Here is a 14,160-nt window from a genome sequence, read left to right on the forward strand (position 1 = left end):
GTGTAAAAGACTAACCACAAACAACAAATCCAATCTTTTTATGTTAATTCATCGCTTAGATTTCACGGAAAAAAAATGATGATATAAAGGTCCTTTCTCGTTTAGCTCGGTCCGTCCAATTATGTCGGTAAAAGTATTAATTACCTTATATTGACCCAAATGTTAGTAAAACTGCGACCAAAGAACAAAACTACATGAATCTAACATGATTTGTAGAACAAAAACATACTCAGATGACCAAATTATTGTACCAAAAGTCATCATTTAAAAGACACAATAAGGCCTTCATCACTTGACCATTGTCGGCCATTGCATTTGAGATGGAGAGAGATCAGTTAAAGAGGAAGGTTCCCTTCACACTTTTATTATCATAGTATCTCACACGTTGGACGTTATTTTTGTGAATAAAAACTAAATCGTAACGGATTTGAAGCTAATATTTTGAGGATATGTGCCTCTTACCAAGTTGTATATGCCTACCAAAAATGAGCTCATTCCGAAATATAAAACCTTGCAATCTACCAGTCTTAATTTCGATGGCCAGAAATCCGCAGATTTTCAACGGCTCAGTTTCAAAGTAGTAGATGATGGTGTTATACGTCTCGAAATACGCTCATTTTTGATAGAAAAGTAGAGTTATGTAATACTAACATATCCCCAAAATATTAACTTCAAATTCGTTACGATTTGATTTTAATTCACAAAAATGACGTACAACGTTAAATTGTTTGTGACTTAAGCAGTCAAGACTTCGATGGCAAAATTGTCTTTGACTTGATAATCAGTCAAGACACGATGACACACCATTAATTACCCTACCTACCCCATAAGTGTTTGTCAAAAGAATCCATCGATAATTCTTCAATCCTACCCTACTTGATTTCCAAGGTTTAAGATGGTCGACATAAAGAGAATTAACTGACTAAAATTAGTCCATAATGTTGTCGACCCACTCATTTTGCTTCTAATCTCCAAAAGACTAAATAAAAACTATCACCAAATAAGTAGTAGTATCTTTTTTTAAGACGGGAAAATGACAAATACAATTAAACGAATAGCTCTCAGAGGAAGTGAAAACTATCGAAACAAGATCCAAGCATGGCTAAAATTAGCTCACACCAATAACAACATTCCAATTACAAATTATGGTACTCAAAGAGTAGCTTTATGTTAGTTTTAAAAGGAACGCACAAGCTGCACTAGGTAGATTATCAAACACAAGCCAGTGTTTCAATGTACTGAAACGCGTCCCGGCGTCTTGAATATGTCGTGGGCGCGAGTCTGACAATTTTCTTGACGCGCATTTCCTCTAGATCATAATATACAACCTCATCCAGTATTTGCAACACCAATATCAACGAATCTGTTCCTTTCGCTCTTTGAATATCGGTTAATGACTTTGTTTTTTCATCCTGGACAAGCAGTACTGAGAATGCAAGATGTTGGAACTGAATTGAAACGCCTTGTGTGATCTCCGGATACGCATTCATCAATTCACTGACATTGACAACATATCTTGTATTCCACCCCTGGTAATCGGTCATCATCTCCAGGATTTCGAAACTGGTGCGCGAAGCATGTACCTGGATAAGATGCAGGTGACCCCTACACTCCCCAAAGTATTTAAACAACATCTCATCGTTATCGTATCTGGGAGGTAGCTTAGGCATTCCCATCAGCAGTTCAAGATCAACATTGAAGTAAAAAGAATTTGCTTGTCTCGACGGATCAAACCAATGTAATGAACCACGCCAGAACACACCAGTTTTATGGAATATGTCATGTGCAGGGAAAATATTTCCTAAGAGCTTCCAAGAGGTTGTTTCAGAAGTGTATATTTCGATTTGATGATAAAACTCGACATCAGATTCTGTAACCTTCTTCAGCAACCAAATGCAGACAACCTTGTAGTGAGGTGATTTCAGTACGTCGAATGCTAAACTGACACTGCAGAGTGAAATGAAACCGTGTTCGTCTCCACGAGAACCGCAAAAGAGTGGACGATACTGTCTTGTGTATGGATTGCAAATGTAATATGGATCTGCATATGTGCCTCTATAACTGCTGCAACAAAGAAGACCATTGCAAGACTGATTGATCCGTATACCTAACGGATCGTTGATACAAGCTAGGAAATGTAACGGACGAGGTACTGATTCATTGAGCGATACGAATTCAAATTCTGGAGTATCAGGACCTGATAATCGATTATGCAAGAACTGTCCAAGAAATGAACGTGATGATATTTCGAGGAAATGCCCTTTAATGAAAATCGGATCAGAGATAAGCGAATACCATCGTTTCGAAACGGATTTAAATACAAACAGCGATTTTACTGGTAAACGCCACAAAATGAGTACTAGGATATCAACATTGTTGGATATCACAGATAAGGATGAGGATAGGTGAACGTGACTACTGGTCATATTAATACAAGTAGATATAATTAATTTAAAATTCTTTACGCACTTAAAAATAAAATCCTGAAATGACAAGCTCAGTTCATAAGCATTACCTGACCGCAGAGCTCAGTTTTTGTTCTTGGTGTTGATAATGTTCACAAGAAAGGAAAAAGATGAACAGATAACTGTCAACTAACCCACTTGTGTGGGCAATTGGCTCTTATGATAACTTCGTTGACAGATGTGATATGGGGTATGGGAAACAATAATGAATTGCCAAAATATAAAGTATGTCTAGAGACAGATCGATAAATAAGTGGAGTGTGGACAAAAATCGAATGGATGTGCTTCGTGGTTTCAATCGACACACGAGACCAGAAAACATTAATAGTGGGTAGAAATCTGCTTCAGACTTCTCCTTCTCCTTCCCCAAGTAGAAGTCATAGGCAAAATAAAAAGTTAACTTTTCAATTTCTACAAATCATTTTGAAATTTGACACCCAAACTGACTTGCGATTTTTCGACTTCTAGGATTCGAAAAGCTACTTCTGATGTGCTATGTCACAGACCCAATGAAAATATGCAGGTCCCAACTTCACAACCACATAGGCCATTTCGGCAAACAGAAATGAGAGGCCGGATGTTCTGCAGCTGCTCCTGGTGTTCTCTAGAAGTATTTCTAATAATTTCTTGTGATCTATTATGTTAAATTTCATGAATGAGTTAAACCAATTACTCAAAAGTAAAAATAAAACAAGATGTATAATCTTCAAATGATATAAACCTAGAGTTTTGACTTCATTTCAAGCCTATAATGGCAAATGATATCATGTGCAAATCCATAAACAACCAAAAGTGTAACCATGTCGACACAATTGAGACTACATGAGCCGGCGCGACAGAATCAACCTGAGTTGTATTGGAAATCTAAAGGTGCAAATGCCATCCAACAGATGATTACTTCATTCTGCTACCAGCAATTTCACAAAAATGGTCCTGAGCATCATTTTATGGGACTGCTTCAGACGGGCGACAGTAGTCATTTGATAGCCTGCCGTTTCCATCGCCTGATATACAGCAGTTGCATAGAAGCACAAGACATTGAATGAGCACTATCTTGAGAATTCAGGCTGCATGAAAAAGGGAAGAAAGATGAAACAAGACACTATTGCTTTCATCCAAAAAAAACTCTAATCATATGTAACATCAACTGATTAACATGGAGACCACAGTCGACACTTCACTTTAACGATAACCAAGTTTCATTCCAGCATATTTATAATCAACAATCCGAAGTCCACAGCAACTACATGGTCAAATCTGAAGTCTCAATTGCCCATTCAATATCATCAGTCCCCACTAAGAGAGCTAGCACACTAGTTTCACAAGCATGTCAGATGGTAACTAAGTCATATGAATAAGTATTACTTGCAAATAAGACAATCAGGGGGATAAAGAATAAGTATAGATAGTGATGAAACATTTTAACTTATCAGTGTAGTTTTAGATGTGTGTGTATACTATAGATCTATAAATAAAGGATGTGTAGTTGTGATACGTATTAAAAAAAATGCTTGCATTAAACCCTTAGTTTGGAAACGTCATTGATCAATTGCAGAACTAACCTCATGAGACAATGTTACACCCCAGAAACTTAAAATCTTCGTTTTGGATGTCAAGAACATGATGAAAATCAAAAATCTTCGTTTATGACATGAACTTTCTATGAAGAACCATCATGTGAACTGTGCATATTATAAAATCTGGGGAAAAGGCATTCCATCAATGTTTACATTTACGTTATGCTCAGCCCACATGAACGCATTAGAGGGGAGACTATTAGCCATAAACACTGCAGTGTAAAGCTATGGAAGTACGGAATTTACTTTCTCTCTAGTTCAAGTATCAGTTGGATTGTCACATCAAGAGTTCAAGCACATTCATGGGCCTGATTTTAAAGCACTGGTGTATTGGAAATTGGAATGAAAAAATGCACATACATACTACAACCTTTCGAAATCTGTTAAATCTAGAAAACTTAACTTTTAACAATGTTGTATTGAATATGTATATACTCATTGAAAGGCTGTCAGTTACTCATGAGATTGTAATCATATCTGACTCAAAATAGAAAACAAATGGTCTGACATCTCACGAGTCAGGGGTTGACTCAGATCCAGATCACGAGTCAGATGCAAACAAACATGGTGTAAGAGCGTCCACAGTGGTGCGAGCATAACTAAAGACCAAAGACTAAAAAAAAGATCAAATTTGGATTTAGTCCGTCCTGTGGCGTAGCGGATGACGAGTAAATTTGGTCGCGCGTTGATATAAAGTCCGCTTCATCGTCCAGCGTAGATTAAGATTACGCCTGGCATGGGGCGTTGATAAAGATAACGCCTGGTATGGGGCGTTGATAAAGATAACGCCTGTATGGGGCGTGAACTATAGCAACGTCTGGTGTGTGGGACGGAGATTATACGTTCGCCCGGGTTCAAAAAAAAAAAAAATGGGGCGTTGATAAAGACAACGCCCCAAGCAAAGTTTTCAAAACTTTGTGAAGGTGGGATCATGACTATATCAACGCCTGGGTGTCCGGCGTTAACTTTACGTACGCCCCATCCAGGCGGACATTATACGTACGCCCCATCCAGGCGGACATTATACCAACGCCCTGCATCAGGCGTTAACTTTACGAACGCGTGGCTACAGGCGGACATTATACCAACGCCCGTCGGGTAGGCGGACATTACATAAACGCCCGACTATATTTGGATTTGGTCTTAATCGCCGACCAAATTTGGTCCGAGTTTTACTCTTTGATCAAATTTTGATCGATGGTCCGTCCCACTACGCCAGCCTACTCGACACCAAATTTGGGTTTAGTCGTCCACTGCAGTTGCTCTAAGTCACATATCCCCGTCTATGAATTACCAACAAACTTTGAAGTCCTAATGTTCAAGTTTTGACTACTGGCATCATTAAGCATACTCAACTAGACATGATCATAATAACATAATAAAAGCTAGTTTCTTGAAAACCAACAGAACTAACAGCTGCAATTAATTAGACGAAACATCAATGCAGTTAGTGCTCCTAAGGACCCGTAGTGTTACACAGAGTTCTTGTTCACTTACCAACTAGGTATCTAAGATGTAATCAAGCTCCTTTTTCGCCTTTTAGACAGTTCTAAGCTAATTTGTTTTAAAATTCTGCATACAGAAAAAAAAAAAAAAAAAAAAAAGGAAATTACCAACTAGACATCACTAAGCATACTCAACTAGACATTATCATAATAACACAATTGTTATAAACTAATTTCTTGAGAACCAACAGAATTATCAGCGGCAATTAATTAGACGAAACATCAATGCAGTTAGTACTCCTAAGGACCAGTAGTGTTTCAAAGAGTTCTTGTTCGCTTACCAACTAGGTATCTAAGATGTATCATACTTAATCAAGCTCTTTTTTGCTTTTTAGACAGCTCTAAGTATTTTAATTTGTTTTAAAAGTCTGCATACAGAAAGAAAAAAGATCAAATCAGATAGCAGTCTAATTGTAGTATACGAATTATGTTAGTTTGAACGGTTAACACTTGGCATTTACATTGAGTAGGCAATACTACAAATGCGAGTTAACGTGAAAGAGTCATAGTTGCATAAATTTTTTGCAGTCATATATCATGGTGTAGAAGTATACAATGTCTACTAGCAAATTTGTTCCTATGCTAGACAAATTTTGTAATGTTTACACAGAGAAACATGAGAAATATTTCAACCATGAACAGTCAATACCAAGACCAGATGATAAACCACACGTGGCTTTCCAGTTGCAGGAATGAAAAGTAACCATACATACCATTTCAGCTCTGTGTCGAGGGATGTTTCTCCTGCCCATTGTGCGCTTGGCTTTATGGTGGCTTCTACGCTTGATATTGCAATCAGAAGTACCTTAGGCATACACAAGTCAGAATTAATTAGACATGAATTTAAAGAAGAAAATCACTGGGTGAACATGACACAGTTCTGATTATTTATTTATTTTACATGATGCTCTTCAGTAGTATAAAATTTCACAAGATCCATCCAAGCCCCTTCGCTTGATGCGTTGGGTTTATCTGCAAGATGTTTTTAATTTGTATCATGGGGTGTATAGTGCTGCCTTTTCCTTTGAGCTTTCTTGCTCTTCCACAGGCATTAGACAATGTAGCTTTTTTATATCGTTCATCTACTGCAAACAAATCCTGAAATAGATAAAACAATAAACTTATCATTCAGTGAACAAGTCACACAAACAAACTATATCGCACACAAAACAAGCAAATGCATAACCCTATGTCATTCAGTGTTCAAAAACAGATATCCTGTCATATATGGAGCTGTCAAAAGTACTGAGTACTTTCATAAATACTGGAACCAATGATTGTTTGTCAATCGTGACAAGCTTGAGAGCATATCAAATTGATATGAGATCCTCCATTTGTAAGCTCTCAGAGATAAGATATCAACATCAAAATGATATTAATCTAACAATAAAGAACATGCAATAACTAAGCTAAGATAAAACATGTAATGCTCAGATAACTCAACCCAGCAAAGGTTTCATTTAAAACAACCAGGAGTGTCCAAATCAATCTCTATGCACTAGCCAGAATAGACTTGCCTTCCACAGAAAAAGGATTTTCACTTTGAGTTGAATAGATACTGGCTTGGGTATATTTTCTCTCAAGCATCCAAATCAATCCTATACAGATAAGTATCCAAGAATCCAGAACGGGTACTGGCCAATACCGAGTATATAATAGTTTCAGGCATGGTTTAAAAAGGCGTTTCTGGGGCGCGCTTTTGGACACTTTTTTGCGCTTCAGGTCCTAGGCGCTTCTAGAGCGCCGCTTTCCGAACTGGCTTATATTAGAAAATAAAAAGCTGAAATAAAAAGCTGGCCTTTGAAGCCCAGTAGGGCCTGTTTCACGTTTTCTAACTAAATACTAATAAACTTAATTGATGGGGCATAATGATCATGATAAGATGACTGTCTGCATGATGATATGAATGATGCAGACATTCCTGGCTAGTATATTAAAATAGCTCTTGGGTAGAGTAGGCAGTATCAGTATGCCATATGCTTAGTTAGTTTATGTCTGAACTACTTCGTAGTTTCTTTTATTTGGTTGACAACTTCTTATTTATATATTTTAAAAGGCTTGCTTTCGCTCTACATTTTCGCAGCGCTCTATGCTTTAGTATGAGAGCGCTTCGCCCCACGCTTTCGCTTTTTAAAACCTTGGTTTCAGGAGTCTGTTGCAGGGTTCTCGAAGAAACTGGTGTTCAACCTTTTTTCTTCATCTTGTTTTAGTATATGGATCAACTAATAACTTCGATCTATCTACTCATTTCATACTCTGCATATCTGATTTTAGAAAGGGAAGAATATAAGTATGAATCATCAACTCTCTCTTTCTCGCAAGCTTTTACCATGAAACCAAACCCTAATTCCATAAAGATTTATTCACTCAAGAGGTTTACTTCTCTCTAGAAAGAAGCTATTAGGTTCTTTTTTCCGGATCGAACGAGATCCTAGCTAAAGGTCTCTCGCTTATGATGAAAAATTTAGGGATGCCGTAAAAGAGATGGGCCATCACTATGAAAATTAATGGTTGTGATTGTGTACCCAGTGCATAAGGGCGTTGCTGCTTGCTGAATGAGCACCGTTTTGAGAATTCAGGCTGTAGGAAAAAGGGAAGAAGTCCAAAAAAGAGAGATTTAGCAGCAGAAATAAAAGCCAAAGGTGAAACAAGGCACTATCATTTTCATCCAAAGAAGCTCTTTCCGTACAACTTCATTGATTAACATGAAGAGCAAAGTCGACACTGGATTTTAAGGATAAGTAACCAAGTTTCAATCTAAGTGTAATCAATCCAAATTCCAAAGAAACAAGGCACTATTATTTTCATCCAAAGAAGCTCTCCCCGTACGTAAACTTCACTCATTAACATGAAGAACAAAGTCGACACTGGATTTTAATGATAAGTACCGAGTTTCAATCTAGTGTATTTATAATCAATCCAAATTCCAAAGCAACTACATGGTCAAATCTGAAGTCTCGTTTGCCCATTCAATATCACCCACTTACAAAGCTAGCACACTATTTTCACAAGCATGTCAGACGGTAAACTAAGTCACATCTCGCGCGGATCACGTCTATGAATTACCAACAACCCTTTCAAGTTCTAATGCTCAAGTTTGGACTACTGACATCACTACGTATACTAAACGACACATGATCATAATAACACAATTCTTAAAAACTAGTTTCTTGAGAACTAACAGAAGTAACAGCTGAAATTTCAAGCATAAATTGTCAAAAAGAAATAAGAAAATCACTGAACCAAAATTACACCGTATTTTTCCCTGCTCCAGCAACGAATTTAACCTACTGAATTTTCCAAATTCCTGAATTTTTGCCCTAAAAAATCATATCATTAACTACTACTACTAGTTTCTGTGAACAATTTAGTATCAATCCACAGCCACATCAATAAATTTAAATCCAAGATCGTAGAAGAACCGTTTCCTACATCCTACCAAATTCTAATGTCAGATGCAGGTGAGAATTTACATACTTAGTATTCTATGTCGTTTCCAAGGTGACCAAAGTTACCGAAGATTTTCCCAGGTAACTTCACATCATAGGCATGATTTTACTATGACAAGTATGAAGTAGAGAATAGCGACTTTCTGGCTGATGCGACATTTAAAACTAGAACAAGCTACCTATCTCTGATACCTTGTATTTTAAAAGTAAAACCAATATCTCTGGTACAGATGTTCAAACTAGCACAATACAATGCCTGTTTAGCTGCATGTAACCCCTCTTCCCTAGATAAAAAGCAGGTAGGATAGTCAATCTACTAACTGATTTCCTTTTAATTTAGATAAAGATAGAGTTATTAGACACAAAACCAAAAGGCCCAAAAAATTGAAATTCAGAAATTAGAAACAATTTGGAATGAAGATCTTACCTTAACCAAAGCATCCTTATCATCCTCGGTGTTCTTTTTCTCAGCATAAACTTTGCTTGATATTTTTTTGGTGTATCTTATCTAATCGAGTCCATGCTTCCATTGTATCAAATTTTGATCTCCAAACTCCCTTGATGCATACAAAGTTACTCACCACTATGTATCCATTCCCCAGCATGGATGACTAACAACTGGAGATTTGTTAGATTACCAATATCTATCAATGCCAGTCCACCAACGGCGGCTTTCATTTGTAATCATCATTCCACCAGAATCCCATACAATTACTCCATCTTGAAAAACCCATCACTACCTTCTTACCGATTACTTAGGGTTTTGATTTGGGGAAGAAAAACCGAAAGAAAGTTGGAATTGAAACCTAGGGCAAACTGATTCAGAATGAGAGATTTCGATGATGCTGAGACTGAGACTGATTTACTAGGGTTTTACTTTACTCGCTCACTCTCTAGGCTTCTTTGTTTCAGAGATTTCGGCTTATGCTTACCAGTGAAATGACCAAGAGCATTTCCTATGGGTAGTCCCTAAACTGAGACTAACTCGCCCGTACGAAAGACCGCTCGCCCATACGAACGAGTGGAGCCACTATGGACAAGAAAAAAAAGAGCACTATACGGGAGACTGTCTCCTGTGAGAAAACTTTTTTGAAAATAAAACGGGCGACAGACTTCCGTAAAGGAGAAAAAAAAAAGGCAGGCCGTCTCCCGTTTGGTAATAAACCTAGAAAACATCCAGGAGACGGGTTTTCCTTTCCTTTCTCTAAATTTCATCTTTTCTTTCTCTCCATCACTCTTCTCTATCACTCTCTTCAATCTTCATGTACCATCCTCAAACAATGGAAGTTCTTGCGAAATCAAATGTAACTGATTAACGAAAACAGGTAAATCTAAATAACCCAAAAACTCGTTTTTCTATATCAATTTCATCGTATAATTGAATTTTTGCTAGTGTGTCTTCTAAAGGCGACGAAAATCATGTAAGTAATACTCTTAACATGGGACACGACGAACTTTGGATTAGATTTAGGGGTGGATGGAGCAATATGAATAATTTGTATGAAATTGTATGTCAAAATAAAAAGTGTAAGTCGTTTATAAACAATTGTGGATTGGGTCGGTTACTTGAGATAAATGTTTCGAAAGATGATCAATAACTCACACGCGCAATTGTTGAGCGGTTTTGGAAATCCACAAATACTTTTCATTTTCCTACATTTGAAATAGGGCTCACACCCAATGACTTCTCTTGGTTGACGGGTATAGAAGTAGGAAACAGAGTGAAGCTAGAATATATCGATTGGGGTGTGAAGGAAAATAGGGAAGTTTGTGTGGAGTATGTTGAAAACATTTTGCCCTATTTAGCTCAACTTATTTTCGATAAACAAAGGGAAAAGAAAGCCGCTGACAAGAAGATAGCACTAGAAACCGGGAAAGGGAAAGCCCAAGCAACCGAGCAAGGAAGTGACGAAGAAGAAGATATTGATGAGAATCGGGAACCGAGTGATAGTGAAGAAGAAATTGGTGATAATGGGGAAAAGATAACTCATGGTCTTGATGTATTTGGCCATGAGAATATCTTTTCCCGATTCTCATCAATATCTTCTTCTTCATCACTTCCTTGCTCGGTTGCTTGGGCTTTCCCTTTTCCGGTTTCTAGTGCTTTCTTCTTATCCGCGGCTTTCTTTTCCCTTTGTTTATCGAAAATAAGTTGAGCTAAATTGGGCGAAAGGTTTTCAACATACTCCACACAAACTTCCCTATTTTCCTTCACACCCCAATCAACATATTCTAGCTTCACTCCGTTTCCTACTTCTATACCCGTCAACCAAGAGAAGTCATCGGGTGTGAGCCCTATTTCAAATGTAGGAAAATGAAAAGTATTTGTAGATTTCCAAAACCGCTCAACAATTGCGTGTGTGAGTTGTTGATCATCTTTCGAAACATTTATCTCAAGTAACCGACCCAATCCACAATTGTTTATAAACGAGTTACACTTTCCATTTTGACATACAATTTCATACAAATTATTCATATTGCTCCATCCACCCGTAAATCTAATCCAAGGTTCGTCGTCTCCCATGTTAAGAGTATTGCTTACATGATTTTCTTCACCTTTAGAAGACACACTAGTATAATCCATTGTTTTCTATATGAACCCTAAAACAAGTGTCATGAATTATCTATCAAAATAAAACTAACAATCATAAATCAATCACATTCAAATTATGAAACACAAGGCTAGGTACATTAATCATACCTTTAAATTGATGAATTCGCTCAAAACCTTCAAAAATTTTGAAAAAAAAAGTTAGGGTAACTTTTACCAAAAACTCAATTATATGATGAAATTGATATAGAAAAACGAGTTTTAGGGTTATTTAGATTTACCTGTTTTCGTTAATCAGTGGGTTACATTTGATTTCGCAAGAACTTCCATTGTTTGAGGATGATAGATGAAGATTGAAGAGAGTGATAGAGAAGAGTGATGGAGACAAAGAAAAGATGAAATTTAGAGAAAGGGAATGAAAACCATTGTATTCCATTGTTTTCGTCTCCTAGATGTTTTCTAGGTTTATTACCAAACGGGAGACGGTCTCCCGTTTTTTTTCTCCTTTACGGGAGACTGTCCCCCGTTTTATTTTCAAAAAAAAATTCTCACGGGAGACAGTCTCCCGTGTAGTGCTCTTTTTTTTTTGCCCATAGTGGCTCCACTCGTTCATATGAGCGAATGGTCTTTCATATGGGCGAGTTAGTCTCAATTTGGGGACTACCCATAAGAAATGCTCTAAGAATGCCCATTTAATGTCGTAGATGTAGAATGCCTATTTAATATCGTAGATGTAGAATGAAAACTCTATAAATTTCTAAAGGCACTTTCTATTTCGATCGGAGCGCATCGCATTACGAGTTTTCTATAAGGCTTTAGATATAAAATGAATAATTTATAAAGGGGATACTAGTCCTACTAGGAGCTGATACCATTTCATATAAGACAAAAGGATATTAAGTGATCATGACTGTTGGATCGATGAAACGGTATTATCCACTAGTAGGAATGGTATCCCCCTTTATAAATCATGATAAAATGGGTTCATTTTCTAGTTTTTTTCTTTCTCTTTTGTTATGAAAATTTAATTACCATTTAATTAGAAAACAAACAAAAGATATAAACCACCTGAGATCCCTAGATAGATCCGTTGTTGGACACACGTGTTGCCTCGTTAAAACCTTAACAAGGAAAACCTGTAGGATTAAATCTTAACGAAGGTAAAACTTCACTAAACTAAAAAGTTTCAGATCTCCTTCGGTACCCAATGAGTAGTCTTCTAATACTGGCAGTATGTATAGTCCGCAAACAAGTTATGGATGATGAGCGCCTCAACTCGCGATATAACAATCAATATAAGTTCATATCATCTCATGAGTGGTAGAAGTGTCACGATGACGTATCCAGGAAATGGAGGATCGTACTAATGATTGTCGATGGAGGGTGCATTGCCACAATCGAGGATTCATTTGGTGATTGTTGAGGTTGCATCTTCGATAAAACACATCCATTGGGATCACTAGTCCTTGAGATTAAACTACTTAAAGAATGAGCCATAATAACATAGCCAGCTTGATTTTAACATCATCTTATTTCACAAGAGCCTTCATTTCCTTATTTAAATAAGAAATACCAATACACGGTACAAATTATATGAAAAAACTATCATTACATTAGTTAAAGTCAGTGCAATCCAAAACAAATAAGGAGGTAAAGCAAAGTAGATCTAAATAACCTAAAACTAAAAGAATTTAACTATACAAACATACACAAATAAGAAGAGGGTAAAAAAAATAGTCTAAGGATAATGTATCTACAAGGGGCAATAAAAAGATACAACCAAGAAGATTAACTATTGGTAAAAAAGAAACTACTACTGTTAACTAGAATATGATCTAACAACATAGCTCGGTGGAACTCACCAAGCGTTGGTATGTCAAGTTTGGTTTTCATATTTTAGCATCAAAACTCATATAGAGTCGCTTGATTAAATACTAGAGTCAACTTCGTTTAGGTTAGACTAGAAAGTCTAGGAATGTTGAGACATACAAGTATTCCTCCGTAGACCTGAAGAATGTGAAGAAGTAATGAACTACAACGACGACATCATCCTTCCACTTGAGGTTAGTAATATTGACTTTAATTGTTTCATTCTTAACGTATCTTTCAAGTTGTGCTATATCGAAAACATAACTGCGAAGCTTATATATTGTACATATTGTATATAATTCTCTAGTGATGAGGCATGATCATAATAGTATGATCATACTATTAAGGAATTAGACTACGAAGTATAACGCTTATCTTTTGAACTTCGTAGATATGATATCGACATAATCTTGTATATAGTGTTATGATTATGTGTATGGGTTATGGTGAAGATTTCATTCTAGGAAACAATGTTTTACATTTGTTTAAAGGAAGTACATTCATGAACTTGTTTTGTGAATCAAAAGGGAAAACAATAGGTATATTGGTCTGGCTATTCATTGTATATTCTTTGATCACCAATATGTGTGAGTTGGTAGAACCGATCTCAACTCAGGTTATGTATCTTGGTATAACCAATCACAATACCTAGACTCATGATTTGGTATGACTGGTCCTGGTAATTGGTGTAACCGATCATAAGTAATCACCATAATATGGTATGATCAATCCTTGTAATTGGTG

General features: G+C 36.7%; 1 protein-coding gene and 1 long non-coding RNA gene across 2 annotated transcripts; both read right to left on the minus strand.

Moving 5' to 3' along the window:
• Positions 1-970: 970 nt before the first annotated feature.
• LOC113277232 (F-box protein At5g07610-like) lies at positions 971-2,593 on the minus strand. Its single transcript, XM_026526376.1, has one exon. The coding sequence runs from the start codon at positions 2,424-2,426 to the stop codon at positions 1,212-1,214; it is 1,215 nt and encodes a 404-aa protein (XP_026382161.1). The 5' UTR covers positions 2,427-2,593; the 3' UTR covers positions 971-1,211.
• A 583-nt stretch (positions 2,594-3,176) lies between these two features.
• Positions 3,177-9,912, minus strand: LOC113277233. Its single transcript, XR_003324799.1, has 4 exons — positions 9,424-9,912; positions 6,449-6,645; positions 6,261-6,352; positions 3,177-3,532 (listed from the first exon to the last, which is right to left on the minus strand). It is a non-coding gene; the product is annotated as an uncharacterized LOC113277233 (long non-coding RNA).
• Between the last annotated feature and the right edge of the window lie 4,248 nt (positions 9,913-14,160).

Source organism: Papaver somniferum, chromosome 5 (genome assembly GCF_003573695.1).
Source record: "Papaver somniferum cultivar HN1 chromosome 5, ASM357369v1, whole genome shotgun sequence".
In the NCBI taxonomy this organism is placed as follows: Eukaryota; Viridiplantae; Streptophyta; class Magnoliopsida; order Ranunculales; family Papaveraceae; genus Papaver; species Papaver somniferum.

What these genes read in the sequence shown, in the direction of transcription:
- LOC113277232 (XM_026526376.1), bottom strand. Translation starts at nt 2,426, where the DNA reads ATGACCAGTAGTCACGTTCACCTATCCTCATCCTTATCTGTGATATCC.